Source organism: Syngnathus floridae, chromosome 9 (assembly GCF_059516105.1).
Source record: "Syngnathus floridae isolate MCC-2025c chromosome 9, RoL_Sflo_1.0, whole genome shotgun sequence".
In the NCBI taxonomy this organism is placed as follows: Eukaryota; Metazoa; Chordata; class Actinopteri; order Syngnathiformes; family Syngnathidae; genus Syngnathus; species Syngnathus floridae.
Window position 1 is genome coordinate 7,158,793 of NC_142421.1, and position 27,581 is coordinate 7,186,373.

Sequence of the window (27,581 nt, forward strand, 5' to 3'; positions counted from 1 at the left end):
GACGCTGCGGCAGCGTGTCGTGCGTACAACCTCCAGCCAGGCCTTTTTGATTGGCTCAAACGGCCTCCTCTTCAACAGGAAGTTGAGAAGATCAAAGACGAGCGATTGTATCAAATACAGCCCTTGTCGACTGTTTGTAACGCTTTATTCTTCATCAGAAACACCCACTCTGTCACTATGACGCCTGTAGGAGAGACAGTGCTCTTTTAAAACCCAGTGTGTTGATCTCCCCCGTTATCCAGATGAAAACGGATTTATTCAAACCTCCCATCAACCAACACTATAAATAGATGCTAGTGGAAAATCTTCTGAAGGGGGGGAAATAAGCTGTGCTCTTAAGCTGATATTAACATGCTGAAAACTGTCAAATGTTATTCTGGAAAAAAGAATTCCCTCCGTAAATGAGCATAACGCTGTTGTGATTTGATCAGAGGGTGATCTGAATTATGATTATTGAAGCCATGCTGTTTCTTCTCAACTCCTGTAGCATACATTATTTGAAAACAACATTTTCGTAAAAGCACAAGATGAGTGGCACTTGCATTCTTCACAAATATTTAAAGGAGACGAATGTAATTGCTGTTTACTTAGATTTTTTTGGACTGGGGTGGTCTTCAGGTGTGACGTGTTAACTTTTAAGCAACTTTTAAGATGACCTGAATGGGTGGAGAAAATTCCTAGCCAATTGTGGTTGAATCGGAAAGTTAACAAATACAAATTTAAATAAATAAATATGGCTTACAGATAACAGCATTGGATCGATTTTGGATTAGATCACCGTTTACCGCGTAAATATGTAACCACCTAATGCACGTTGCAAGCAGCTTGCGATTGATGATGTAATGTGTGTACATACACTCTTGCACATGCATGACACACGTGCATGCACACCCACGACTAAATACTACTACTACTACGACTACGAGTACTACTACTACTACTACTACTACAAAATAGCATGCAAATGTAAAATTCTTACACTGGTGATTCATTTTAACCAATGCACACTATTTGTCATCAGAAGTCTATTTTCATTGTTGTAATTGTTCTTTTCCATGAGAAGAGTACTGTTCTGTGTGTGTTATCACTTAAAAGTTCAAAAATGACTTCTCAGCACCATTTAGTAGGGTCTCAAAGGCAATGGCAAAGTACCTGAAGGGTGGAGCTACACACAGAGGTCTTTGTTGATTGGTCAAAGGCATCATGCACTTTGTCAGCATTCGGCTTCGTGATAACCATAATGCGGTAAACCAAACAGCGTTCTACAGCTTGGTGCAAATGTGGCTTAAAGTAGATCTAGACTAGAGTGATTCAGGGTTGCCATGGCAATGACAGGGACACTATCCTTCTTATTACAAGCCGATGTAGCAACTAAGCGATGTTAAAGCGTGAAGCGGCAGCCACCCAACAGCCAAAACGACGGCATAAAAGCATATTGTTCTTCCCATTGTGATCTCCGGGGAGCAATTGCTGCAACCGTTACTTCAATCCCACAAGGGAAAACTGATGTCCCATAACATTTGCTTCCTCATTATTTCCCCCACTAATCAAAAGGTTCATTCATGACATTGGTGATGAAGGCCACTGCTTTATGAGTCATCACCGGATATATCACGCAACACTACCTGTTACTTGACAGTCAGCTACAGTATGTGTCAAGGCAGCCTTATCACAAAGCTCCACAGTCTATCATGACCTTATCAGAAGCATTTACCGTCGAAAGCCAATGTTCTAACATGTTGCATTGCTCTATGGCAGCACGACACTGAAATCACATAAGCCGTTAGTCTAATCATGTTCATTCTACTCCTCGATTTATTCTTGAAGCTAAACAACAAATGTTGTATTGTGTCTGCCCAATCCAAGATGCAAATGGCATGGAGCCCAAACTTGCCTAATAAAATATCATTTTTGAAATAATTCTGACAACGTATCCTGTATTTTGTTTACTGTTGTCTAAATTGATGAGCTCCCAATCCCCCCCAATAACTGTGGAACCTCTGAGGCCAAAAACAAAGGGCTGGGCCATAGGGTTGGTCAAAAGTACGGCTCAGACATGCTTCCGCCATTTCAAGCATGTAGTGCGTGACGATCACGCCACATTTAAAGGGAATGAAAGCACCCGCTTTAATTGGCCATGACTGAAGTCATCTGTGACCATTCACACAGCTGCGAAGCCCTCCCTCTTCCAGATCCGCCGGCCCACACTTGCCTGCTAAATTAACAACATTGGATCCACTCCGTCTCCACGCAGAGCCTCAATCTTAACAGTAATTTGCTCGCATCTTGCTTTTTACGTTCTTGTCATGTATGACGTCATGGTATTGCATCTTATTTCATAATTGTGAAAAGCCAAACACATAGCTACAATTCATTATTAGATACCAGACAACGCAAAAGGTTTTGAGCAACAAATTACTTCCCCAAATTTGGAGTTTTCGGCTCCAGAGGCTCCACGGTAATAGTTTCTACCCGACTCCAAGCTTTGTTGTCCAATTAGTGGGGTCGTAGCCAGCTAATTAAAACTCTACTGTATGTGTGCTCTTTGTTTCATGGGCCATCACGCTTGAGACATGCAGTAGGAAAAGGGCAGAAGAAGGGAGTGATCGACGTGCACATTGAATGATCTATGCATAAACAGTGCTCCATTACTGTGTGAGCACAGAAGGAGGAAGACATAGCTGCATACTCACCTTCTTTAGGAGGCCGCTTCACTTCGGCACTGAGATTGCAGACCTGGCCTGCGTGCAGTTGGGGCGACAAGCAGCCCTCCGTTTGGGCGTTGAGAGGTAAAACCACATTGTTGAGCATCAGCATGCTCTCCGATTCTCCGTCTCCTAAATGCTGGGGGCACGTGCATTTTGTGTAGACGATGCCGCACGTCTCAACCGTGCCCTTCTCTAATTTCAGGCAGTTTTCCAGCCATGTACAAAGCACTTGACACCCAAACTGGCTGGGGCTGGCCTTATTCAAGACCAGAAACTCCACAATAGACTTCTCCTCTTCTTCCAGCTTCTGCAGCGTCAATCCGTTTGAATCAGAGGGGAAAACCCGCCGCAGCTGAACAAAATTTTTGTCGTAGAGCAAAAATACATAAATATTCTTCGAATCGCACAGGTACACTATTGACTCATTCACCTTGAGCAAGGCATTAATCTTTTCATGAGAGTAGTGATCAAACTGATAGGCGAGGAGAGAATACTCAGAGCAGCTCAGGTCTTGTTTGTATAGCTTCAGGTAGATGCTGTATTTGGTCGGGTCTGGGTTCTCCAGTGTCCATGTACAGTTTGTATAGTTCTTAGGGAACATTTCAGTCACAGAGTAGGATCCATAGATGACCCCCTTCACCAGAGTGGAACACCAATAATCTTGGGCACCAGTTAATCCAAACATAACCAGAAGATAGGTGGAAAATATATAAATCAACAGGTTTCGAACAGCCTTCATCCTATGTCATTGGGCCTGCAAGGAGAGATGAGGAGAATTACACAGAGAACAACACAGATGATCAATGAATTAACGGGATTCGTGTTTCCCCATCATGAAAATGTCAAGACAAATCCAGCACATCAACAGCAGCAGTATGTTTTTTTGCACCCCATCTTGCCACGCTTCACTACTGTACTTTGTGCAAACATTGCCACCTTGTGGTTACTCCGGCCATAATTTATTTATTTCTACCATGCGTGCATGTTTGTGTGTTGGGGTGACACGGGGGGGACATTTAGACGTTGACTGGCTCGTGCTGGGTCCAAAACGCAAACAAAAAAGCTTGCAAATGATCATATGTAAGGTTAAAGTTGTTTGCCATCAAAAGGCGTGTGTGCATCCGCGTGTATGTTTTTATGCAGGTTGTCTGATGGCATTAACACAAATAAAGCACATGGATGTCATGCAAAGAATTTGCAGAGTATATTTTTTTCTCCTAAATGTGAGTCTTATTTTATTTCGGTAGCGCAATTTGGTAGAGGCGGTGCATGCGTGTGTGTGTGTTCGCGCGCGCATGTGTTTTCTCGACGTGCACGGGGGCGTGTGGACGAGATGAGGATGGAGGGGGTGCAATGCCATGTCCTGATTGCTTTAATCCTGCAGGCAATGCAGCTGCGAGCGGGTGCGTGCGCGCGCGTGGGTACGCGTGCTCGTCCATGCAATTGAGGAAGTGGAGGCGATGAACTCCACGCTCACATACACATACACGCACATGAGCCAAAAGACCAGAATGGGGAATGGAATGGTGGCCCCTCAACTTATTTGTCGTGCAAGGTTCACAGGGTGTGGAATCAGCTGTGAGCTCTAAATCCACGCGGATCCACATGCTTTTGCAAGATTCATGTGCAGGGGCGTCAAGGGGGAATCAGTATTCCGGAGGACGAGGAGAAATGGGTCGTCAAGAGAGACACGCTCGGTTTTATTGCCGAGGCTTCTAAAAAGCAATCATCTCTCTGGAGGTAATGTGAATGGAGACACGGTGCCACTTTAAAGTGGTGTTTGCCTCTTAAGAGACAGATCATCGCTTTAAATAAACATATCTGTTCATCTGTGTGGATTCGTGAGAAGGGCTACGCAGCACACACTCGTCAAGATTATTTCAATGCAAAAACTTTAACTGACACCAACCACGCATATAAATACAAATAAATCAAATCTTACCTTACACCGCGAAATCTATGGCTATTTTCCCAACATACTTGACAACATCCTTTATAAATCAAGTCTGCAGCCCTCGAGTGAATCCATACTCCAACACGCACGCACACACACGCACACAAGTCCGGCGCAACAAGATGCTTCAGTGGGTGGGAAAAAAATCAAATCAAATAAAATGCGTTACACTCCGCTTTCCCCGCTCGTATCCACGGTCCTCCTCCTCATCATCCGCATGGGCTTTCCCATCCAAACTCAAATGGAACCAAGCGACAGTCACAGAATTTCAGAGACTAAGAGGGGAAAAAAAATTAAAACATTTTGTTTTACAGTAACATCACGGGTTTATTCGCCATCTCTATTCCATTTCCAAGCAAGAAGTCAAGCGTCACCCTCTCGTCACGTCGATAAAATAGAGAGGAAAGAAAAGATCCGTCTAGAGTGGGTGGATGGGAGATGTTTGGGGGGCCAGTGAGGACGCAAAAAGGCGCTTTGCTGGCTGCTTGCAGAGCTCCAGGAGCGGGCTGCAATAACACGTCACACTCTCAGCACCATACACACGTACGTTCACTTCTTACTGCGTCTGGCACCAGCTCCCACTTTCTTCCCTGCCCTCCTCCTCATTCTCCTCCTCCTCCTCCTCCTCTTTTTTTCTTTCCGTTCCCCCCGCACTTAATTCCAATCTAAAGGGGTTCCCCCCCCCTGAACTGGACCCTTCTCACTTATGCTCAGACAACGTTTGCAGCATTCAGCATCCTGCAAATATATGGAATATTTCAAGGACTTTTTTTTTCTTCCTAGATACTCGTGTGGATGAGATTAACGGTGTTTTCCAAAATAAAATCTGTGCCCTCTGTCACTGGGACCCGATTTGCTAGTGCCGTTGGACTGTTTGAGTTCCTGTTAATCTTTCTGTGCATTCCTTGGCACTGCGCTGGGACAAAATATCGTGACTGTATATACTCCGGATTTATACTCATTTAGACTAAAGAAATTGCACTTCTTTTATTTTGAACGTTGTTGTCTTTAAAACAGGAATTGATATCAGCATGGGCCAAATGGCGTCTCCTTCTTTGACATTTTGTCAAAAGTTTGATGCAACAGCCATTTCCCAAGTTCCCCACCAGGTAGAGTAGCAACGCTTCAATTGACTTGCATGTTTGAAGACATCCTGATCATCATTTCATGAATTGTGCTTGTCAATGACTATGAAATTGTTGTCTTTTTGTGGAATTAAAGGCACAGCATTACTATTTCTCCACAAGGATTAACGCAGTTGCGGTCAAAATCCGTCTCAATTTTCTGCCACTACTCAGTCTAGTGCAAAACATGATGATGATGGTGATGATGATGGTGATGATGATGATGATGATGATGATGATGATGATGATGATGATGATGATGATGATGATGATGATGATGATGACACTGGCTATTTTGTACGGCGGGGCAAGTGAGGTTGTGCCCCATTATATCGAGCAGATGACACAGGTGAGGAAAAAACTACCTTACTTAACCTTAAACAGATTTTTTGTATCTGCATTTAATGGGCTAAAATTCAATTTGCCACCTTTTCCCAACATTTTATGGATAACGGTTGTGTATTTCTACTCTGGTATCACTTGGGAAAGCTCCAGACTAACCTATATAACTCAATGTTGCTGTTGTGTGTTTAGTGTGAGTCAGTCTTAAAACATATTCTTCCTAGCAACAAGTGATCATGCCAATTTGTGCAAAACAGTTTTCTGGGTTGTAGCTTAACTGTAAGTAGCCACATTTTAACCATAGACTGATTTCCAAACTCTTTGTGCAGCATGTTAAATATTTTTTCCCTGTTTCTGTATTCTTGGACATGATGTGTATATCAGCAGTAGCTCTTGGGTACAAATAAAATAGTTACTTGATGAACACTTGAACTCTCTTTCATTCACAAATCAACACTCAGCTAAATCCAATGTGAGAAGAGGCTCACACTGCTGGTCTGCGACAATGCAGCATCAAAAGGTTTGCACTGGCTTTCACTGCCTATTGCTGCAATTCACGGGGAGAATAGTGGTTTAATGGACGTGAGATGGGAGCGTTAGAGTCATGTGAAACGCTTGCTGTTCACATTTCCTTCCATTTGTACAGGAAGCAGGAGAGCTTTTTCTCTCCATTCGCGGCTAATTTTTAGCAGGTGCACATACAGCATGAACACCGTGTTTGTCGGTCTGCAGTCTTCATACATATAAAATCATTGATGAATGAGAAATTAATTGGCATGACCCTCGCACTTATTGGAGCTCGGTTCATTTACATACATTTTGAAATATTTGCATATCTACAGTGGAAAGGAAGGCATGAGCTAAGGCTTTGAAGATAGAAGCAATCGTTGGCCATTACAATTTGCTTTTAGTTTTGGAGCGTGTGTAAGCTGCTCTAATCATTTTTGCTGTGCACAGTTAACTCTCATTAGCCCGGCCCTCTCTTTCAGGCTACGGTTGAATGTCTTCCATTGGAACAAATGCTGCATGAATAGGCTATTTGTTTACATATTTTCAGTCAAGTTTCAGTGTAAAATATTCTCCAAAAAAATACCCAAGCCATCCATCATGATGATCTAAAATCTTTTAGTCTAAAATAACTTCTGGTTGTGTAGGGATTCCATTCAAGATTTGTACTGCATTCATCTGAGACCTTGCATATTAATGAGAGCATAGTTGATAGATTGAGAGCATTTTTCAAGGACACAAAAACAACAACAAAAATAATGTCTTCAAGCTATATAGTCACTCCCTTTCTGATCTTAAAATAGAAACATGGTTTAAAAAAAAGAGAGACGATATTAGAACCATTGAGCTAGAAGGCAGTGGTATTACAGGCTACAAAGAGGTCAATGTCTCCCATGGTGGATTTTCCAAAATTTGCAAACATTTCTCATCTACTCATAGTTGTAGTATCTGTCATATTATTCTGTCAACTCAAGGATCTGTTAGAGCACATGCTTTGTGAATTATTCATGACCCCGTTTAAAGAACATCGCTATTATCACATGCTCCTGTTCCTGTTTACGCAATTGTGCACATACATGCTGCACGTATGTTTTTTTAAAAATATGTATATGTTTATCAAATGGAAAAACAAAATCATTTTGATGCTAGGACGGTTTTATTGCATTTCTTACAAAATCCATGTGACAAGCCTATCAGGCGTATATCGTCACAAGGCATCCGATCAGACGTGGTAGCATGGTGGAGTAAATATATGTAAAGCATCACTCTCATGGAAAAATTATGAGGCTCTCTTTGCTGCCTAGTGCAAACATTTATTCATATACATAGGCATGCAAGCATAGTATATAGGTTAAATTCTCCAGGCACCAGTGAAATGCATTCAGCTTTTCATCACCAGGTAGTCCATATGTTGCGTATGTCTACGGCTGCGCACGGTGATAATGGCCTCGTCTCTGTTGGAATCTCAGCATGGTGACTTATTGTTAAATATGAAGAGAGCGTTCTTGGGGGGAAAAAAAAGGCTTTCCTGAATAGTTGGATTTGTTTTTGTACCCAGTGCCATTGCGGAACACATTATTCCTTGCTGTGTTTGTCTTTACATAAGTTCCACTTAGATCCATAAATGTCGGATCAGGATGAGTTATTCTCTTGTGCTGGTTGTTTGCGTTGCTGCTTGTTGCATCACTTAGTTCTGTTTACTATAATTTCTTGAGAGTAAAACACATTTGTATAAATGGAGGTGTAAAGTCGGCAGATGGTTTATATATATATGTAGAAAAACATCCCGAAATAAGTAAAAAATAGGCAGAAAAACGAACATTTATCACACATGTCACTAATTTCATCAATATTTTACTACCTACTCCTACACCCACTTTTGCACCACTGCTGTATATGGAATAAAATGCTTAAATAAGTAAGTTAAAAATAGTATGTGGCTGAAACATTTGCTTCATAGTACAAACGTTCTGAATCTGACTCTTTGCCCATAGGTATTAATGTGCGTATAAACATTTGTTATCGTAGTTGTGGCCTTTGCCTGTGACCAATGCAAAGTGTACCTTAACTGTGGCCCAATGTTGGCTGGCACAGTCCAAACTCAAACGTGACCCTGAAATACAAAAAACAATCTTACGTGTATGACCGTGAGAGCGTTTCGTACAACATTGAGCATTCCAAAATATTGTGAAGACAATTGTGCTTTCAAACATGTTCAAATTGGGACAGCAGTTGTCCTTCAAAGGACGCATCCACTCTACCAAAAATACAAATAAACATGGTTGAATTAAATCAATATTTTTAGAGGGTAATCACAATTATTTCTTTATTTTATGGTTAGTTGTTTTATATTTATTCAGACAACAAACCTTATAGTCTTTGATTGGTCACCAAATAATGTCATATAATGATGATGGAGTAGCGTACAATTCAGTTTCCTTGCAGACAGGGTACAGTATATTGCATTTTCCCTTTGTTTTTTTTTGTTACTGTTTGTGTAACATAAATGTTTTATTATCGCTCTGCAGGGATTATTCTGAAATATCTGACGAAGTTAACGTTTCAAACAATATCCTACAAAACATGCCCGATGTGCTCTAAGGTCAAATGTTTAATTGATTTTGTAATGTGTTTTGTAATAATCACAGTTTCTACCAAATCAAAAACAGGCTTGAGAACAGCAGGCTATCTGTCCAGTAAAATCTAAGCCCGTGCTAGAGTTCTTGTGTAAAACCTACGGGGCTGTCTTTGCTTTAAGATGTGAATTTCCACTTTATTAATATAATATCTGCTTGACACATTGAACATGCTCACTGAACATTTGCATTATGGACTCATGTTTATATTAACGCTCTTCTTTCGTCTTTTCTGTGTCACCATCAGGTTGTCCTATGGTTGGATGCAATCATCACACTAATGATGTTCCACTCTATTAACAAATTAAAATCAGAGCGCTTTCCTCGAAGTCTTTCTCGCAATTTTTAAAATATTTTCCTTTCATATTTAATTAAAACTGTTACAGACATTCCCGGATGTTGCAGTTGATATGAGATGAGCATTCAGGGCAGGTCTTGGACATTGTCTTGCATGGCAATCATAAACTCCTCAAATGAGTGCAAAGGGAAATGCATGTTAACCATATGAGAAAATCAATGTGTGTCAAAAAGATGCATAGTTGAGGTTCTGTGAAGATATACTGACCATACAGTCGCTGCATCAAAATGCAGATAAGACCTCTGACAAGGAACTATGACGCACATTACTTTTGTCAATAATTGCTAAATTGCTAGGAGACATGCATTTGATTGTACCCATTTCAAACCGCAAGCTTCTACGAAAATACAGAAACAAAGGAAACCCCAACCATATGCACAGTAAGACCGTGCCAGACTTGTGCTGAGAGCCCATGATGTCATTTTTACAGGGCCAGGATTGTAAAATGTTTATTCAAAGCCCAGACGTCAGCAGAGATGATAAACCTTGACAGAGTCACATTGGAAGCCCAAATGAAAAGCAATTACAGTATATGGGACCACAGAGGTTAAGCAAACATGTAGTATTTGACTAATGCTAAATGTGTAGGGTGGGATATGTTGTTTGAATGGGAATTTAAGGACATCAAGCTTTATATTCTGATTTAAAAAGAAAAAACGGACATTACCAAGCATATCACAATCACCGTGTTTCGGTATGACACAATAAATGACCAGTCTTAATAAAAGATCAGAGATGTGCATGCAGTCCAGTGGTTGCTACAATGCTTCAGTGGTTTACCAACTTTCTAGAAGTAAGACGTTCACATTGAAATAATCCTTCTTTAAAAATCAATTCAGTCTTGTTACAAGGACACAAGCAGCTGAAGGTCTACACAAGCAACCTTTGTGTCTGTAGCCTTGACGGCAGAGTGGGCAGAATGTGTGAGGGGTCAATCAACCGGAACTGGCTTCATTGGTTAGAGTAAATTCCCAAACAGGATTGTGTCATTTCAAGCCAGTATATTGGTATTTATTGACATTATATTGGGATGAAATCACAATATTTGTATATAGTATATAAATATATATACTACATATATTTTGTTCCCAGAAAAGCAATAGCACAATGCTTGTGTTGGGAAATATGTCAAATATTATTATTAGATTCTATGTATCAAAGTGTGGAAGATCTCCCAGTATGTGACAGTTCGACCTTGTGCTCATGACTTGGGAACGTGTGTCTGGCTAATCATAAGTCGCATCAAACAATAAACTGGCTGAAGCAGACAAACGTCTTGGATTAAGTAAAATCATAAGTGCGCCATGAGAAGTATGCATCCCATGCGCACAAAGACTACGTCTTTGTTAAACTAAAACTGTTTTATTGAAGTCATCAGAGTATCAGGAGATGTCCCGTACTGTTTGAGAAGCTATGCATTTTTGTAAACTCCACCTATTAAGATGTTGACGACTTGAACTCACTCACTACATCTTTGGGATTGATGGTGTTGCGAGAGCATGTAAGAGATCTACGTATGTGTACCTGTTGAATAGGGACATATAAAGGAGACGAATAGACAGGAAGTAGGAAGACATGAACGAAGGTTGCACGCATGTTGACGGATGCCAATGAAGTGAATGTCTCACGAAAGATCGTCTCCCGACTGGATGTTTACCGAATGCCTAAATGCGGCATATTATGGATATACAGAGTGTTGAAAACGGTTCAATGTTTTTTTGTTTTTTTTTACTTGCCATGCATATCTTATTGAAAATATATGTGTTGGATTACACATGTTTTGAGTCTAATTGCATCGCCGATGTACTTTGTTATAAGATACCAGCAAACTTTAGCAGGCACATTCTCATTTTATTTTTACAACAGAAATATGTAAGGATATACGTATGTGTGACCTAAACTGTGTCAATGCCTGCTTCACATTCCTCTCACATTTATATTTGCCTTTTCCATGCCTGGTAGAGAACAGAATTTTAAATCATTGCGAGTTTTTTTTTCTCCTTGCGGTGTTCCTGTTCTTTTTTTGTGTGTGTTTTTGTCTGAGACAATGCTGCTCTGCAATCCCTGGGGCCTTTATCCGTTTCCTTTGAATGTGGTTCCAACTAGCAGGCCATAGACTCCCACAAACCCACCTCTCTGGCTTTGCAAATTTTGTATGAGCTACTGCCTCCACACTGGATTGACAAGCTCTCTTGTTTACCGTCCTTAGTAGAAAAGCAAGTGGCTCTGAAACTAGAAAGAATCTTTTCACAATTTTTAGAATGGCGGGTCGGGGGGGTCGATATACTTTGCAACAAAACACACCATTTGACACCATCAACCAAGTTGAAATTGATAATGTATCCTACAAAAAGTCTTTGTTGTTATTTCCAGGAAAAGTTACAATTGATATTGAAAGTTTGCCCAAAGAAACACTACGAGATGAAATGTTGGTCTAAATAAAACAAAACATAAATACATTTTATCTAGGGCAAGCCAAAGTCGAAACCAAAATGAAAACGTTTTTTTTTTTTTGCCCTTACATCATAAAAACAGGTAATAATGCACTAAATTATACAAAGGGTCCTTGACCTCTCCAAACTTCTGAAAGTGGGGCAAGAATAAAGATGTTGTTTTTCTGGGCTAGTCACGCACCCTGAAACCAGACACTGTAACCATCCATCCATTCACTGAACCGCTTATTGCCAGCCAATCTACAGTGGAACCTTAAATATTAAATAATTTGGTGCTGTTATAGTGATTGACGAGTCCAATGATTGTAAGAGCAGTGCGGAAGATATCAGCCTATCACGGTACGGTCTAGTCACGTGGAAGAAGTTGGACATAAACACAACAATAGAACATGAAGCTATGCATTGTGATTGTGAAATCTGTTATTATTAAGTCTGATTGAATCTGGGTTTTTTGTCAACTTAGCTTAGTCGTGGTGTCTTTATTTCAACCGATACAGTATGTAGGTTTTTCAATGAATAGAACATAACTCCTTCCCTCATTAGAAGCCCTACAATCCCATCCAGTACATGGAAAAGGAATCGTTATCATTTCATAGGTTCTCTTGCTGTCTATAGGGATGAAAATGTGAAAGACTGATAACATATCTGCAAGATTTATTCAACACAAAGGAGCCGAAGAAATCATGCTGACAAAGGCCTGTTAGAATCGGCAAGTGGCAGTCGGGACAGAGAGCGCCGTCCTTGTTAATCAAGGAGATCAAAGGTCACATTGGCAATTATCAATTCTGAATGCACATGATAACAAACTATCCTTCCCATCAATCATTCGGCTTTCATTTGCCTCGCAAATTTACCGTGCAGTGCGGCTTTTAAAAAAAAAATGACATTCTTGTGAACCCGCAGAAAGGAGCTGCTTAGCCATTAATAATGGAGATGACGGTAGTTAACCCTGTAAAACAGTGATTGGTTGAAGCCTGCTTGTGACTCCATCTTATGCCAAATCAATCACGAGGCGCTAATCAATCTATGTCACCTTCACTTTTTACCCCTATTGTGGATGTGGTCGACTGCTATAAAATAAATCTGATTCACATTTCACAACACCAGCTAAATGGTGCATAGGTGAATTAATTATGAGCTGTGCAAAGAAATCAGATTCTATAGTGGACCTTTTATTGCTAACTTCTGCAACCACAGTCCTTCCTATAATAGAGGTTTTATATCGACATACCCTGAAGCTGCACTGAACACTTTTCAGAATGTCACGCAGAGACATTTTTATCATCATAAGTGCGGCTTGCTCATTCTGGCCTGCATGGGCCATATTTTCTTTGTAGCAGTGTGGAGCTGCTCCCCAGTCAGAAAAGTCTCACATACTTGTACGCCGCTAACTGGCGCAGCTTTTGTAGCTCTGTGGACAACCGAGAGATACAGCTAATTAAAATTTACATGATAAAATAATTAGCCTCCCTGGCAGACAATGACAAGTGAAATTCTTTGGTAATCACCCATATTAACTGATAAGAAACTTCTCAAGCGTCTCACCATTTGCTTTCAAAGGACGCTGTTAGTAATTCTCACACAGAGATACGCCTCTAATTTTATAAGGGGCACCTGAGTGAGACATCACAGAGAGCACACATGGTCCATTTGGAATTCCCCGTACTGTGAGGGGCTTTAAAGCAGGGCTCATCTTATTATCCATACATCCATTTTCTATAGTGCTTGTCCTAATTAGGGTCGTGGGTAACTGGAGCCTAATCCCTGATGACTCAGGCTGAGGTACGCTGTACTCGCCGGACTTGTCGCCAGTCAATTGCAGAGTGTATTAACATCCATTCACACTCTCATTTACACACCTATGCATGATTTCGTCTTCAATTAACCCTGCATGAATGTTCTTTTCCATTCTTACTATTACTTGCCATCCGTAACACATTTTTAAGTGTACATGCAATGTTTAAAATATCCCATATTTGCAGGTAATGAAGATGTGATGTGGAAGTGAGTCACTCGCCATACAGCCTTTCATATCTCATATTTTGACATGTCACGGAATCAAAGATTTATTTTTCTGAATTGTGCAACCTTCTTTTGTATGTTCTTATTCTATATTATATATTCTAGTCTATATTTTTTGTGGCTCCCCTGAGGTTGAGAAATGACCATTTACAATAAAAACAAACCAGGGCAATAAGTTTACTTTGTATTTGTTTTTATTATTATTTTTTTTCTGAATTGTACAACCGCACTTTGTATGTTCCTTATATTTTTTAAACTCCCCCGAGGTTGAGAAATGACTGTTTACAATAAAAACAAACCAGAGCAATAAGTTTACCATATATTTGTGGGCCAACGTTTCCTTGATACAGCATAACATCCCGTCTCACGAATCATTGTGTATTTATTTCAGTGAGAATCAGCATTTGCACAGCAAGTCAGTGCTAATAAAATCCAGTAAAGCAAGAAAACAACTTGAGGCTGACACATCCATATTATAGACCACTAAAGTAGGGGCATAGCTCTTCATTTGCTCCGAACAGGAGAAAATGAAGCTATTGAACATGCAAACAATCAAAATCAGGACCATGGACAGGGTCAGCTAAATTGTGTGGTTGTCATGGCAATGACAGGGATTTTATTGTCCTTATTGACATTATCCCACCCAAATTAAAAATGTATAAGGGGTGAATTAGTAGATTAAAAAATGCAAGATTTTGTATGTACCATTTTTTAGCTTGTTTTAAGGTGGTAGTGGTAAGTATTGGCTGCGCACTGTGTCTTACAGTGCACATACTGTAAGTGTCCAGTCAGGAAATTGGCGGATTTCCTGACAGCCGCTTTATCCTACCACTGCTTGTCTTGGGCACTTCCACAAAAAGCTGCTTCAGCTTGATGGAGTTTAATAACTACTGTAGATTACAGAACAAAGACTTCTTTTTTTTTTTTTTTAAACCTTTTTAGGTTGTTACATGTTCAAGTGTTCAGTTCGGTTTTATTGCGAGAAAAATTAAAAACACATCAGTCAATGTTGAGTGTGGCTCTCGCATTATGATTATGGACATTGTGATTTATTCATCCGTTTAATTTTTTTATCCCCCTCTGTGACCTTGAGTATATATGGTTGCTCATTTGAATTCTACCATGTCTCTGTATAATAAAGATTAATGCTCATAGATTAGGGTCTTCCAGTGGTGAGTGGGACACATGAGAGGCTACTGAAATTCAGTACTGTGAAAGGGTAAGACTGATTTAATGCCTTTATATCGAGTAGTGGCCAAACATGAATGAAATGAAGGCATGATGTTTCCTCCATTATGTTAATGGTGATGACTGTATACACTTCAACAAACGTGTTTCATAGTTTATCACTGAATTTTAACACCATTTATTTACATATTACATCAGATACGGGACGACTGGTTCCATGGTATTATATTAAAGATGTAGATGTCAGAAATGTGAACAATTCTTTAATTACTGGACGAAATAGCAGGTGACTCCCATAATGCTAACTACCATCTACCCGGAGGGTTGTCGCCCTTCTCGTAAAATACGGAATTGTTCCTTATTTGGCTGTTAGGTAGAGCAAAATAAAACATAGGATATATTCAGGACAGCAAAATTGTCAAGGCAGGAGCTCACACAACCTCAGCTACGACAGTGCTGAGTGTGCAGATAAATGGAATCAAAAGATTCTAGCAGATTTACAAATTCTTAAAAATATATATATAGACAATCCAAATGGGAATACGGTATGGGAATTATGTGATTCACTTCAAGAGTTTTGTAGGTTTTGTGAAACGTGTGCCTTACCTGGCTGTTTTTAAATGAGTTTAATTTCTATTTGTGTATGAAAAATGTGTATTCATTTATATCCAATTGACATTCGATTGCCAGCAATTTGATATACAGGAGAATCTCATTAAACTTGTTCACGTGGCTAACATTAGATTGTAATTTGCTCTGCTTTGTTGGGACTTTATTATATTTGTGTCTGTGGAACCAGAAAAAAAAAAATATTGATTTGGATGACGTTATAATGTGCTTGAAACTTTACCGAGCCTTAATCTGTGGTGTGTAAGGTTCTTGTTTACGTTTTCTCTGGGATCAAAATCCACCACATCATTCACTCAATTAGCACTTTTGAGTCAGGCCTGTTCGAGAAGCAGCCGCCGTGATCAACCTGTCTACTATAATGAGGCAGGCTGAAAACTGCCTTCACGACTGTCTCGCTGCATCTGCACTGCCTCTCGTGATATTCATCTGCAGAGTGTGATGTGACTTGTCTATCTGGGCTGGGAGGGTTTGTGGGACTACTGCCTCCCTTGATCTCATCTGCTTTCAACAGCCTGAATGGGCATGGTCAACTTTGTGCCTCTGTCATCACAACCGCACAGCTCAATCCACAATTACTCCCAACAAGTCAAATCCCTGCAGTTGCCATTTACTACGACTCGCTCCTCTGTGTACATAATGTTTCAGAGTGGGTGGTGAATTTTGACAGATTTACCTCACAGCAACTCATTTCATTTTACTCATGCTTCTGTGAGAATGTGAACGCCTCCAGCATTAATTTTTTACAAGCTTATAGCCTATACCAGATCAACATTGTGCTTATTATTTGTGCACCAGTGTAGTCGATTAATCCTCGCAGTATAGATTTTAACCTGTCATGGTGCTTCAGAGACACTAATGCAGCCAAAGAGTGAAATATAAAGCTAATTTCCATTAAACTCCCCCTTTAAAGCAATTTTTATGATATCTGTAAAGTTGAAAGATGGCAAATTCTAACTTGTGTCTCAAAGCGATTAAAGACTTACTTTTAAATTGTCATCAAAGCAAAACAGTCCATCTAGGCCCATTAGTATTGACTGAATCTCCATGCCAACGCTCAAAGGAGAGTACAAGTCCCTTGTTGAACATTGTGATGAAATTAAGCTAATTAATGTATGCAGTGTCCCCCATGAGCCTACAAAGTCACCTCGCGCTTTATGGAGCTATTTGAGTCTCTTCATGATCTCACTGATTTGAGGGTTGACCTTTTCAAAACAACAATAAGTGTGTATTAAATATCTTGAACTGTGAAGGATGACAAATTACGATGACATCACAATTAACTCGCAATAGGTGGAAAACAATTGTTTGAAGTCTTAATGTAATTAGGAACATAATAAATTGCACACAGCACGCATCGGAGTGTTCGAACACTGGCCTCTTTCACTAACATGAGCTCTGAGCTTTGAGTCATGAATTGTATATGGCAGCTAATCAGTCATCATTGATTTAGCTAGCAACGAGCTGCAAAAGTTGCACGCTGTATCTCCCAAGCGCTCCTTGTTGGCAAACATGACATATAAATATATTCAAATGCATGGCACCAGTCACAGAAAATCCAAATCTAAGTCCATTGTTGACAAAAAGACGAACACCAGCTGAGATTTGGATCAAACCATTGAAAAGGAACAAATAGAAGAAACCTACAAAAATAAAAGCGAGTAAACGTATACCTGCTTTTATGTACATGTACATCACTTAACACGACCAATATTTTTGTTCGGTCAGTAATGAAAGAATTAAATGAGTTAATAAAATAAACTTCCTGCAAAAATAAAGCAACATTTAAAATGACCCTAATCTGGGTTTAGAAGTTTCATAGCAGAAGGAATGAAGGACTTTGAGTCCCTGTTAGTTTTCCATCGCAACACATTATAACATCTGCCTGTGCAAAGGTTTGTTGCTTGGCCTAACAAGAACACATTTAATAAAGCACTTGATGATGAATGATAAAAAAGTGAAAAATTCAGAGGACCTCCCAGACTGCATGAGAGGCCATGTTTAGGATCCCACAGATGTGCTTTCGATTGGAGCTTCCTCCCATCCCACAACCCACCCACTCCCTGCGAATGAATAGTGTAATATATTAATGGGGTAATCTCTGGAGCATATCTCTGAGGGAGATGTTGAGGAACAGTACAAAAAGATCCTATTATTCCCTCTTGAGGCCTGTGCAGGTGTGTTAATACGCTATTGGAGCTGTTTGGAGCACTCACGTTCTTTGATGACAAGTCCACCACCTTCCCCTCACTTCCCTCAGCCCTGCACTCATGCAGACAACCCGTCACGCCGCTACTACAGCCAGGTCCCCGGCATGCGAATGACCCATCGCGCCGCTGTGTGTTACGAGAGGAGCCAATCTGCTGGGAGGATGATAAATGATGACCATGAGCTAGCTACCGCTCGGCTTGTCAGATAAAATTTCGGATAGGGGGGGATGATGAGGTTGCCACACTGAAGCCTGGCTTGGGCTCACAGCAGGGGATGTGAGCATAGGATTTTGTGCCACCAATTAATGTTTGTCTTGTTTCATGTCAAATGACCACAAAAAAACACTGCCCCCGCATATATAGAAAATTTATATTCCGTCACATCATCCGAGCGGCATTAATGTTATTGAAGGTGTCTTGGTATTCAGGGTTAACGATTTTACACGAACACATTTAAAATCCTTAAAATATAACCGAAAACATTATCTGTAACAAAGGCTTTATGGTGGCGACACTTTGACAATACAGTTGATTCATTTCTTAATTTCTCTCAAAATTTGAAACAGTTGGCCAGCATCTCGGCTTTAGCTTTGTTTGACATTTAAGATTCCACAGCGCAAAGCAACCAATTGTAACGATGAGTCAGCTATCATCCATCCATCCATCCATCCATCCATCCATCCATCCATCCATCCATCCATCCATCCATCCATCCATCCATCCATCCATCCATCCATCCATCCATCCATCCATCCATCCATCCATCCATCCATCCATCCATCCATCCATCCATCCATCCATCCATTTTCTATACCATTTGTCCCCACGGGGTCACGGGCGTGCTGGAGCCTGTCCTAGCAGTCATCGGGCAGTAGGTGGGGGACACCTTGAACCGGTTGGCAGCCAATTGTAGGGCATACAGAGACGTACACCCATCTGCACTCGCACCTAGGGGCAATTTGGAGTGCTCAATTGGCCTACCAAGCATGTTTTTAGGATGTGGGAGGAAACCAGAGTGCCCGGAGCAAACCCGCACGGGGAGATCATGCAAACTCCATACAGGGAGGGTCGGAGGTGGAATCAGACCAGCACCCTCCCAACTGTGAGGCGGACGTGCTAACCGGTGCTCCACCGAGCCGCCAATGAGTCAGCTATGCAAGTTTAATTCTTCTGACAACAATGGGTTCTGTCTGGAATTAATAAGTAAATAAATCAAATTATCTATACCAAGATGAGACAAGTTTAATACAAATGTTCACCAAACTCATTCAGAGAGTGAAGAAATCAGAGCATAAAAATGCCCTGTAAACAAGTCACAGAAGACTTCTTTCTTCATCTTCCTCTCAGTAAAGCAGCTATTTCTCTCTTCTACCTCACTCTATGACACGAGTGGATTTATGCGTGTGTGTGTGCGTGCACGTGCAGCGCAGCAGCCATCTGGACAACACGTTTAACAGCAGAGGGTGCCAAAGCTATTTAGGATTGTAGTGCCTAGGCATAGGGCTTGCTGCCTTTAAGCCTCCCTATAAAGGACACAAAACAACAATCCTCTTTTGTGATTTAAGAAAATACATTTTTCTCAAGGGAGTAAAGAGACTACTTCATAAAGACAGAATCAATTACACCCCCCCCCATTGGTAAGTGATCCCCACCAAATGAACCATCACCACGAAATCACATAATCCCTGAGAGCTGCTCTCGATTAACATTTTTCATTAGTGTCACACCCAGGTGCCTGCAAAGTAGACGCTAGTCATCTGTCAGCTTTGCGTTTTACTTCAAACTATTACATTTTACTGCAGAGGCTTAAGAGAGAGGGGGTAGTGTAAAATAGGGTTTTCCTCACAATAGAAGGCAGTAAAAATTTTGCAGAGGGGTCTCCAAAATGCTGTGGCAAGTGTGGCATATAAAGCATGGTACACTCATAAAGACAATTGGACCGATTTTGAGGCTGATTTCCCTCATCGGACAAAAGCCAGTGAACTACAAAGAGCTTTGAAGATGATCCGGACCTTTGTTTGATTGTGATTTATTAGTTATGAAGACAGTGACATGCCCATTTTTATTTATGAGATCTACTGGCTATAACTCAAAAACCTTGTAAAGTCAATTTTTTTTCAAAATCACAAAATATATAAATTTTTACTGGGCTTTATTTGTGGTTTCAGGCATGCAGGTCAGATATGTTTCATTATCTCCTAAAGGTGTGACCTACGTATGTTATCTTCTCGGTGGCCTTGCCAGAACAATTTAAGATCACTGCTGATGGTCCTAATGTGCATTTTTTCACCTGACATTTATACCACAGGGGGTCTCTCAGATTGTCATTGCAAATAGAGTGTATGCACATTGTGGGAGAGGCGGGAAATATACAGCTCAATGATCTTGAATTGCCAGTTAAGAGATACAGCTATTTACCTTTTTATGCCAAATGATCTTGAGAGGCAGAAAACCAACAAGAGCTGCAAGAGACAGTTGTCTGATGTGTTTGGCATGGATTAACTAAAAGCTTATTTGTATACCTTCTCTGTCACTGGAGCTGAAATCCGTCAGACAATTCACTATTTCAAAATAATGTGCAAGCTGTGAAGTGTGAAAAATGGAGGATGTCCAAAGTGTGCATCTGCGCACAGAAATTGAAGTCTCTCAAGTCCCTAAGTGAAAGTGGTCATTTGTTTCATTATATAGGCATGTAACAATTCCTCAAGACAAAATGGTTTCTGCAAAATTCAGTCTTTTTAAGTTTTTCTCAAAACCCAGACTGCTGTGTCATTGCGGCTTCAAAACATGATTGTTTGTGATTGCTTTTTTCCACCTGTATGAATTTCCACCCCAAAGAGTAAATTTAAATTTAGTTTAGAAGCTAGTCCTCTATGATTTATTTTAAACTGAGCGACGACTGTGCACTGAGTGTGTTTTGTCAGATGGAGTATTATATTTTCACGCCAGTTAAACCACAGGCAGCCCCTCTCTTGATAATATCACACAACGCGTGCATCCATCATGGAGGCATGTTGACCAGTGAGGAACAATCACAGGATTTTCCTGGACATACTATTATGATTCCAATAAAGTTTTTGGCCAGAGCTGCAAGTGACAGCTGCCAAGCTTATTTCTCTAACCTCACTTTCACCAGAGCACAGACTGCGGCACATGCACCAGTTTCCAAAGATGTGCAAGCATGCAAAGCAGCAAACCCTCAGAAATTGGTGTGGTACACACAGTGCTTATGCCCTACAAGCAAAACCCGGGTAATTGCAGTCCAAGGTCAAAAAGTGTGAAAAGCATCACTAATCCAAGACCGTACATTTCACTGCTCATCACCTCTTTCCACGTCATCAACTCTGATGGATGTCATTACAATGTTTCTATGTTTTAGAACATGTTTACTTGTTTAGCCAGCAACCTCAAAGAGCAGCTGATGAATCCCTTTCCGCTGATGTGGGGTGCAAAGCTCCAGCCACTTCACATAATGTTGCATCCAGCATGGCCCACAGTGATGGCCAGTCAAATTGGATTAGGCTGAGGTGGCTCGGGGCTCCTCGGCAGCTGCTGCTGTTTGATATGAGCTTTAGGTGTGCTGCAAGTGTTCACTTGGCTTGACTTAAAGGACTCACAGATACACGTTAATATTTTATGTGACAGCACAGACTACAGTGCCAAAGAGTGATTGGACGTACAAGAAAGAGAGCATTAGAATGTCTGATACCTAAGTCGGCCATTTCAAGGCGATACAGTGATGAAATTAATTTGCTTCTTTCTGACTCATACACATTCTGTAAAAAATAGAAATAAAATAAAGCATTGTACACAAAAATATTTAGGAAACAATCTCACTGCAAAAAAAAATGTTTTAAACAATTACAAAAAAAAAGTTCTCATATCTGTGAACTGAGTATTTTCTCCTTCTGTGAGACGAATGTAGAAAAAATCTGGAGATACTTTTGTGTTTTGAAAAAAATTGCCGATGGCAATCACATACTGTGCAAGTGATCTATCTAAATGTCTTTTACATACCACAGGGGTGCTGAAGCGTAACTCTGACATCAGGAGTCCCGGCCGCAAGTCAATACCAAGCCAAATAACCAATCGGACTCACCCAGAAACACTGATGAGCAGTTTAGAGTCAACAATGCGCTCAACTTGTGTTTTTACGACGTGACGGAAAACCCGCATAAGCTCAGGGAGAACATTTAAACTCCAAACATAATAAAGGCAGATGCAGTAACCACATGCAGCACCATTTTACATACCAATTTACAAAACTATCTTTTTATTCCATGCACCGGCTTTATTGCAGTTGCATTTTTCATAACGCTGTGGGCATTCATGCATAAATCTTCAGTGAAAGCTATAAAGCAGCACAGCAAATCCCTGCGTGTCACTGATAAGGCTTTACTCTGATAGGAATCACAAGGCATTGGAGTCCGCTGGATCAATAAGTGCAAATGTTCTGCCTGCACCCAACCACCAATCATGAAGACAGAGAATTACTGTCACATGATTGACAAAGTAGGTCTGCTGAGCCTAATGACAACATGATAACAGGAAAATTATGACCAATGGCATGCCCAATCACACTAACCACTCAGTTTTAAAAAAAATCGGTAAGAAGATAAATAAATAAAATTTTAAATTTCCGTCACTCATATTTAGTTTCCTTTGTGCCGTCATTTCACTCTATAGGATATCTGCAATTGTAAGAAATCTGGTGATTGAGCGACAAGTAACTCACCGTTCAACCATCTGGTTGGACCACACTTTCTGAGAACCTACCTTCATGTTAAAATACAAAAAAAGCAAAGAGAATTCATAGGCATTGTATTTTCCTTCATTTAGTCTTACCCTAACAAGATAACGCCGCAAACATATCAAATATGAACCACTGTGCTTCATCATAATCTTAACAATAGCCCTCCGAATGGTCACTGAGCATCTGTGGGGGCCAAGCACTTGGCTCAAATGTGACTGCAAATGGCAGGTCCTTATTACTATAACATCTTGAAAGCATTAAAATAGGAACAAAGGTGAGTTTTGAAAAAGGACATAACCAGATGATTCGGCCATCTTGATCAGATTGTAAAGAAAACGTTGACCCAAATGGAATATTCTAATAGAGGAGAGCAGAGGAGCATCTGCTTGCTGTTCTAAGCCTTGGGTCCTCCACATGACATGACTAATTGCACTGGGTCGTTTACATTTAATTATCCACTCCAATGCTCATCAAGGACTGCACATCTTTCACATGACATCTTTAACAAGTAGTCTATTTTTTTACCTTTTATGTTTCATTAATTCTTAAAAATGACTAAAAGCAATTGAATCCATAAGGCTTATATGTTAAACATGAGTGAATTTACACATAAATGGACTGCACATGAATATCTTAGAAGAATGAATTTTTATTGCAGTATTTGCTGGGCACACCACCAGAAGGTTATGAACACATTTGAGCTCTCTTTTAAACCCTTTTAAAACGTGAAATTTGAAATATATAGATAATGTTTGTTATGATGAATGAGATATTCATTTATTTATTTTTTGCTACAAATGTGATTTTCATCTTCGTGAAACAAAGACATTTTCATCTTTTTTTTTTTATGTGCAGTCAAGTTATTTAATTTTGGTCGCCATAAATATATGTCATAATATGTCATTTACACACATTATATTTGATTGCACAGGGTCCTGTGGGCTTAACAGCTTACATCCAATAGTTCAAGGAGTATAGACACCAGCAGGTATGGCCACCTGCAAACACTGAACAGAAAGTAGGCGAGCCCAAAGTGCAACGCTTAATTAAGACCAGCCAAATAAGTCCAGGTGGTCCGCCAACTTCCCTGAGGACAGAGTGCAACTTGAATGTTGACCAAGGTGAGCAACAATAGCCCCAAGATCACAATAGGGACATTAATTTTTAATGTAAACTAACTCATGTCTAGTTGTGGGCAGATGGTGGTGAGCAGTGCGCTTGAATGTAGTTGTAGCTTTGTAAAACCCTTTGCTGGAGCTGCTTAGTGTTGGATTCTTTGTTTTATTGTAGGCAATGAAAACAAATGGAAAAGTAAATAGCAAGTAAAGAGTGCGTGCTGGTGTCACACCAATTTACTATGAGGGAGAAATGAAAAGCCAGTGATACTCCACAATATGAAGTCTGACTTCATTCGGAAAGGAATGAAACTATGCTTCTTCTTACTCCTTTCTGAATATCTTTTTTTCTCCCTTTTTTTTTTTCTCTGTGTTTATTTTGCTTCCTCAATTTCATTTGGTTTTATGAAGGGATTTTGTCTGATAGCAAACGGGAAGCTCGGTATTGTTCATGTATTTGAATGTTCAGAAAAAAAGTTTTCAATCAATCAATAAATCAATCAATACTGTAGATAGAATATTTGCAATAAGCATTTGTTTTATATTTGCTGTATGACACAATAGCTCAGTACTCTACTAGGAATTTGTTTGTGTTGTGCCTTTCATGTGACATTAGCAAGGTTGCTTTGGCAGGCCTAATTAATTGCAGAAACCAAATTTACAGCCACAAATGTCTGACTGACCTCTAGTTTGTTTATTTCATTGTTTAAAAAAAAACAACAACAATGTGCCTGCAAGCAAAGTCTCTTGGCAGCTGCAACGTTTAGTCACAGAGTTAAATCATCTGTCTATTCTCGTCGGGTTTATTTGATGATTCTGCTCTCTAACGGTTGTATGGGATGACAATTAGACACCCGTCAACTGCAGGTATGCAGATGATTAAATTCATGAGGATGTGCAATATGGAACATTTATTTATGTTTGAAGGTTGTACAAATTTGAAAGGCAATTGTCACTGATGTAAAATAAATACCCTTACGGAGGAGCACTTTTAAACCTCTCTGACCTAATCATATATTTGTATAACATACAATGTCGATAATGTATCTCATTGTGCCGATGTACATAATGAGTTTGAGTGTCTGCATAATCTATATAAATTACATATGTCACAGTTAAATGTAATATACTTGGATTCATTCCCTCCAACAACTTCTTGTTCATATGAATGTGGCAAAACAAAAGGTGGTAATTTTCTGCTGGTGATCCTTTCAAAACACATCCACTCAACTGTAAAGTCAAGTCAGGCACGCTGTTCTGTTTTTCTTTTCTTGAATAAGGTTTGGAATTCCAGCTGAGGTAGCTAATTATGATGTCCATGTGTGCACGCCTGAAGGTTTGATATTTTTGAATGCCAAGCTCCATTTAAAAGCATTCACCGTCAGTTTATAGAAAAGATTGACAACCCAACAATGGAGGAACCATTCTCTTTGTTTTAACCTCTGGTGACGACGTTTGCTCTTTGACGAAATTGTGACGGACACAGTTGGCTTTTTCTCTCTGACCTTATCCATGTGCACCAAGCGTATATGTACCCCTACAGGTTGTGAAAAGACCTACCCATGTTTTGAGCTGGTGGAATAAATGTGAAACTGAGCTTGCAGGTTAGATCAGCTCCGAATGACAGCTTGTCCTTTCCCACTAAATTTCAATTTAATGATTGTATGCACTGAATCGAATGGAATTTCCAAATCCTATTCCCTCCCCTCCTTGGGTAACAATGTCTGTCCATGAGCTACAGTATTAAAAATAAAACTGTAATTCTCAAATAATGATTCATACAAGTCCCTAGTTAGACGAGAGCAACGTGTGGATGTGTACCTAAGTGTTTCTTGGAATGGAATAAAGTTTGAATACATGTGTGTAGTAATCCTGCTACATGAGAAAAAGTCCTGCTCTTCAAAATACATTTGGGAAAGAAAAATAGCCAACCGATGGGTTTTAGGGGCTCAAACTTACAATCGCTACAATACTTTAATGTAGTTTGTTGAAAAGCTAGCAACTATCATGCAACAAACATAAACTTGGGTAATGACATTTGACTAGTAAGATTGATCTTACAGGAGATCAATTTATATTAATGTGCTCTATTCTACTTTCAATATATATTAATGTAGGGTGTAAATTTCTTTCTTTGTATGCATAGAGGTATTTCCTAAGCATTCTTTTAGCATTTAATGGAGCTTGTGTTAATTTTTCATGAACCTTGCAGCCATGGATGTGCAACAAGGGTCAACATGGGTTTGTTGTACATTTTATTCAGGACATGTTAACTTGAAGGCATGAAGATTTTGAAATTGATAATATTTAAACACATTATCAAAATAGCCAGGGTTAAAATGTTGCCTCCAAAAAATATACTTTTATTTTAAAACAAATGGCCAAAATAAATTTGTATAGATCTTGTCAATTAAACACATTGACATTGTGGGTGTTTAAAATAATTTGCTTCCCATGTAAGATTTTTATGGGCACATTTTTATATCTATAATTAACAATGGCCTTGTTAACTGTATTAATTGATACAAAACAATGCAGAAAGAGATTTTTTTTTTAATTCACCTTCTCTTTACATGTAGACATTTTCACAACTTCTCTATGCAAGTCAGACCTCATGTGGAAATAAGGAGGTCATTTCGAATAAGGCAGCTCTTAGGCAACTAACAGCTTCAGATAAGCCACCACCGGAAGATTTTGCAATGCGGGATGTCTGCTGCTGATACTCTCAAAGTATACCACAAACTTATTTTCAATTATTTCCATTGACACGTCGGTTGAGTGGTTTTCCTGACTCCAAGGAAACAGATCCAGACTTGAGGCTGAACATCATAAAAGTTGCATAAAATGCTGCTTGGAAAGATGAAATCAAATAGCGCCTGCTTTCTTGTGAAACACACTGAGGTTTGCAGGGATGAGCAGCAGATGGAAATCAAAAAAATTAAAATAGCTAGCACAATTCAACGGTAGTGTGTTCATAAAACGTTTGCAATCACACTCATAGGCCAAGATAGTCAAACAGTTTTGGTGGCATAAAACCTAAACATTCATGATTACTTGCTGCCAGACTCAAGGCAAATCATGAAAAATAAAATAGCAGTCAGATATAACATAATGCTCCCATTGTTAAGAGAAATTTTAATGACCAGGCATCATGTATGACACCGTATTGGTTATTTGGGTCACTCTGCATTTTTCCAACATTGCCTTGTCAACTGCAAATACAATATATTAGGGTAACTGTGGTGTATATTAAATACCATGTTGTTTATCAAGCATAAAGTGAATATATGAACATACCCGTAATCACGTTTGATGAAAATAACATTAATAATATTGGTTTTCAGATAAAAGTAATAAAACTATCATTCAAATTGCATTGAGTAGAACAGTAGACTATTTGATGGTGGCACTTACATGGGATGGAAAACCAACTCATGAGCCACAATCGGTCCCATGGTTGCAGTATATTATAAGTGGATACTTGGAATTATGATGGTATTTTATGGTGCCAAATCATCCCAAAATTCACCGCCTCCTCATGATTTTTTCAGTGGCAGAACAAGAAAACATCCCCAAATGAATAC

General features: G+C 39.7%; 1 protein-coding gene and 2 long non-coding RNA genes across 11 annotated transcripts in view; 2 read left to right on the forward strand and 1 right to left on the reverse strand.

Moving 5' to 3' along the window:
- Positions 1–5,227, reverse strand: part of adgrb3 (adhesion G protein-coupled receptor B3) — an 85,954-nt gene extending 80,727 nt beyond the window's left edge. For 3 of the 7 annotated variants that reach the window (XM_088384789.1, XM_088384790.1, XM_088384787.1), the window contains exons 1-2: positions 4,651–5,226; positions 2,694–3,462 (exon numbers count right to left, since the gene is read on the reverse strand). In XM_088384789.1, coding sequence (XP_088240915.1) covers positions 2,694–3,447 — 754 coding nt within the window. In that variant the 5' untranslated portion in view covers positions 3,448–3,462; positions 4,651–5,226. Of the gene's footprint in view, positions 1–2,693; positions 3,636–4,650 lie in introns of those variants that run through there. The other 4 variants (XM_088384793.1, XM_088384792.1, XM_088384791.1 and 1 more) reach the window with 3 other exon arrangements.
- On the forward strand, positions 2,186–3,901 carry LOC148393220 (uncharacterized). Of its 2 annotated transcripts, none has more exons than XR_015860272.1 (3): positions 2,186–2,458; positions 2,572–2,789; positions 2,911–3,901. It is a non-coding gene; the product is annotated as an uncharacterized LOC148393220 (long non-coding RNA). The 2 variants fall into 2 exon arrangements; XR_015860271.1 differs by having other exon boundaries at positions 2,580–2,789.
- LOC148393221 (uncharacterized) lies at positions 4,169–14,167 on the forward strand. 2 transcript variants are annotated; one of them, XR_015860273.1, is made up of 3 exons: positions 4,169–4,448; positions 5,680–5,771; positions 14,065–14,167. It is a non-coding gene; the product is annotated as an uncharacterized LOC148393221 (long non-coding RNA). The 2 variants fall into 2 exon arrangements; XR_015860274.1 differs by lacking the exon at positions 14,065–14,167 and having other exon boundaries at positions 5,680–6,552.
- The last annotated feature ends 13,414 nt before the right edge of the window (positions 14,168–27,581 follow it).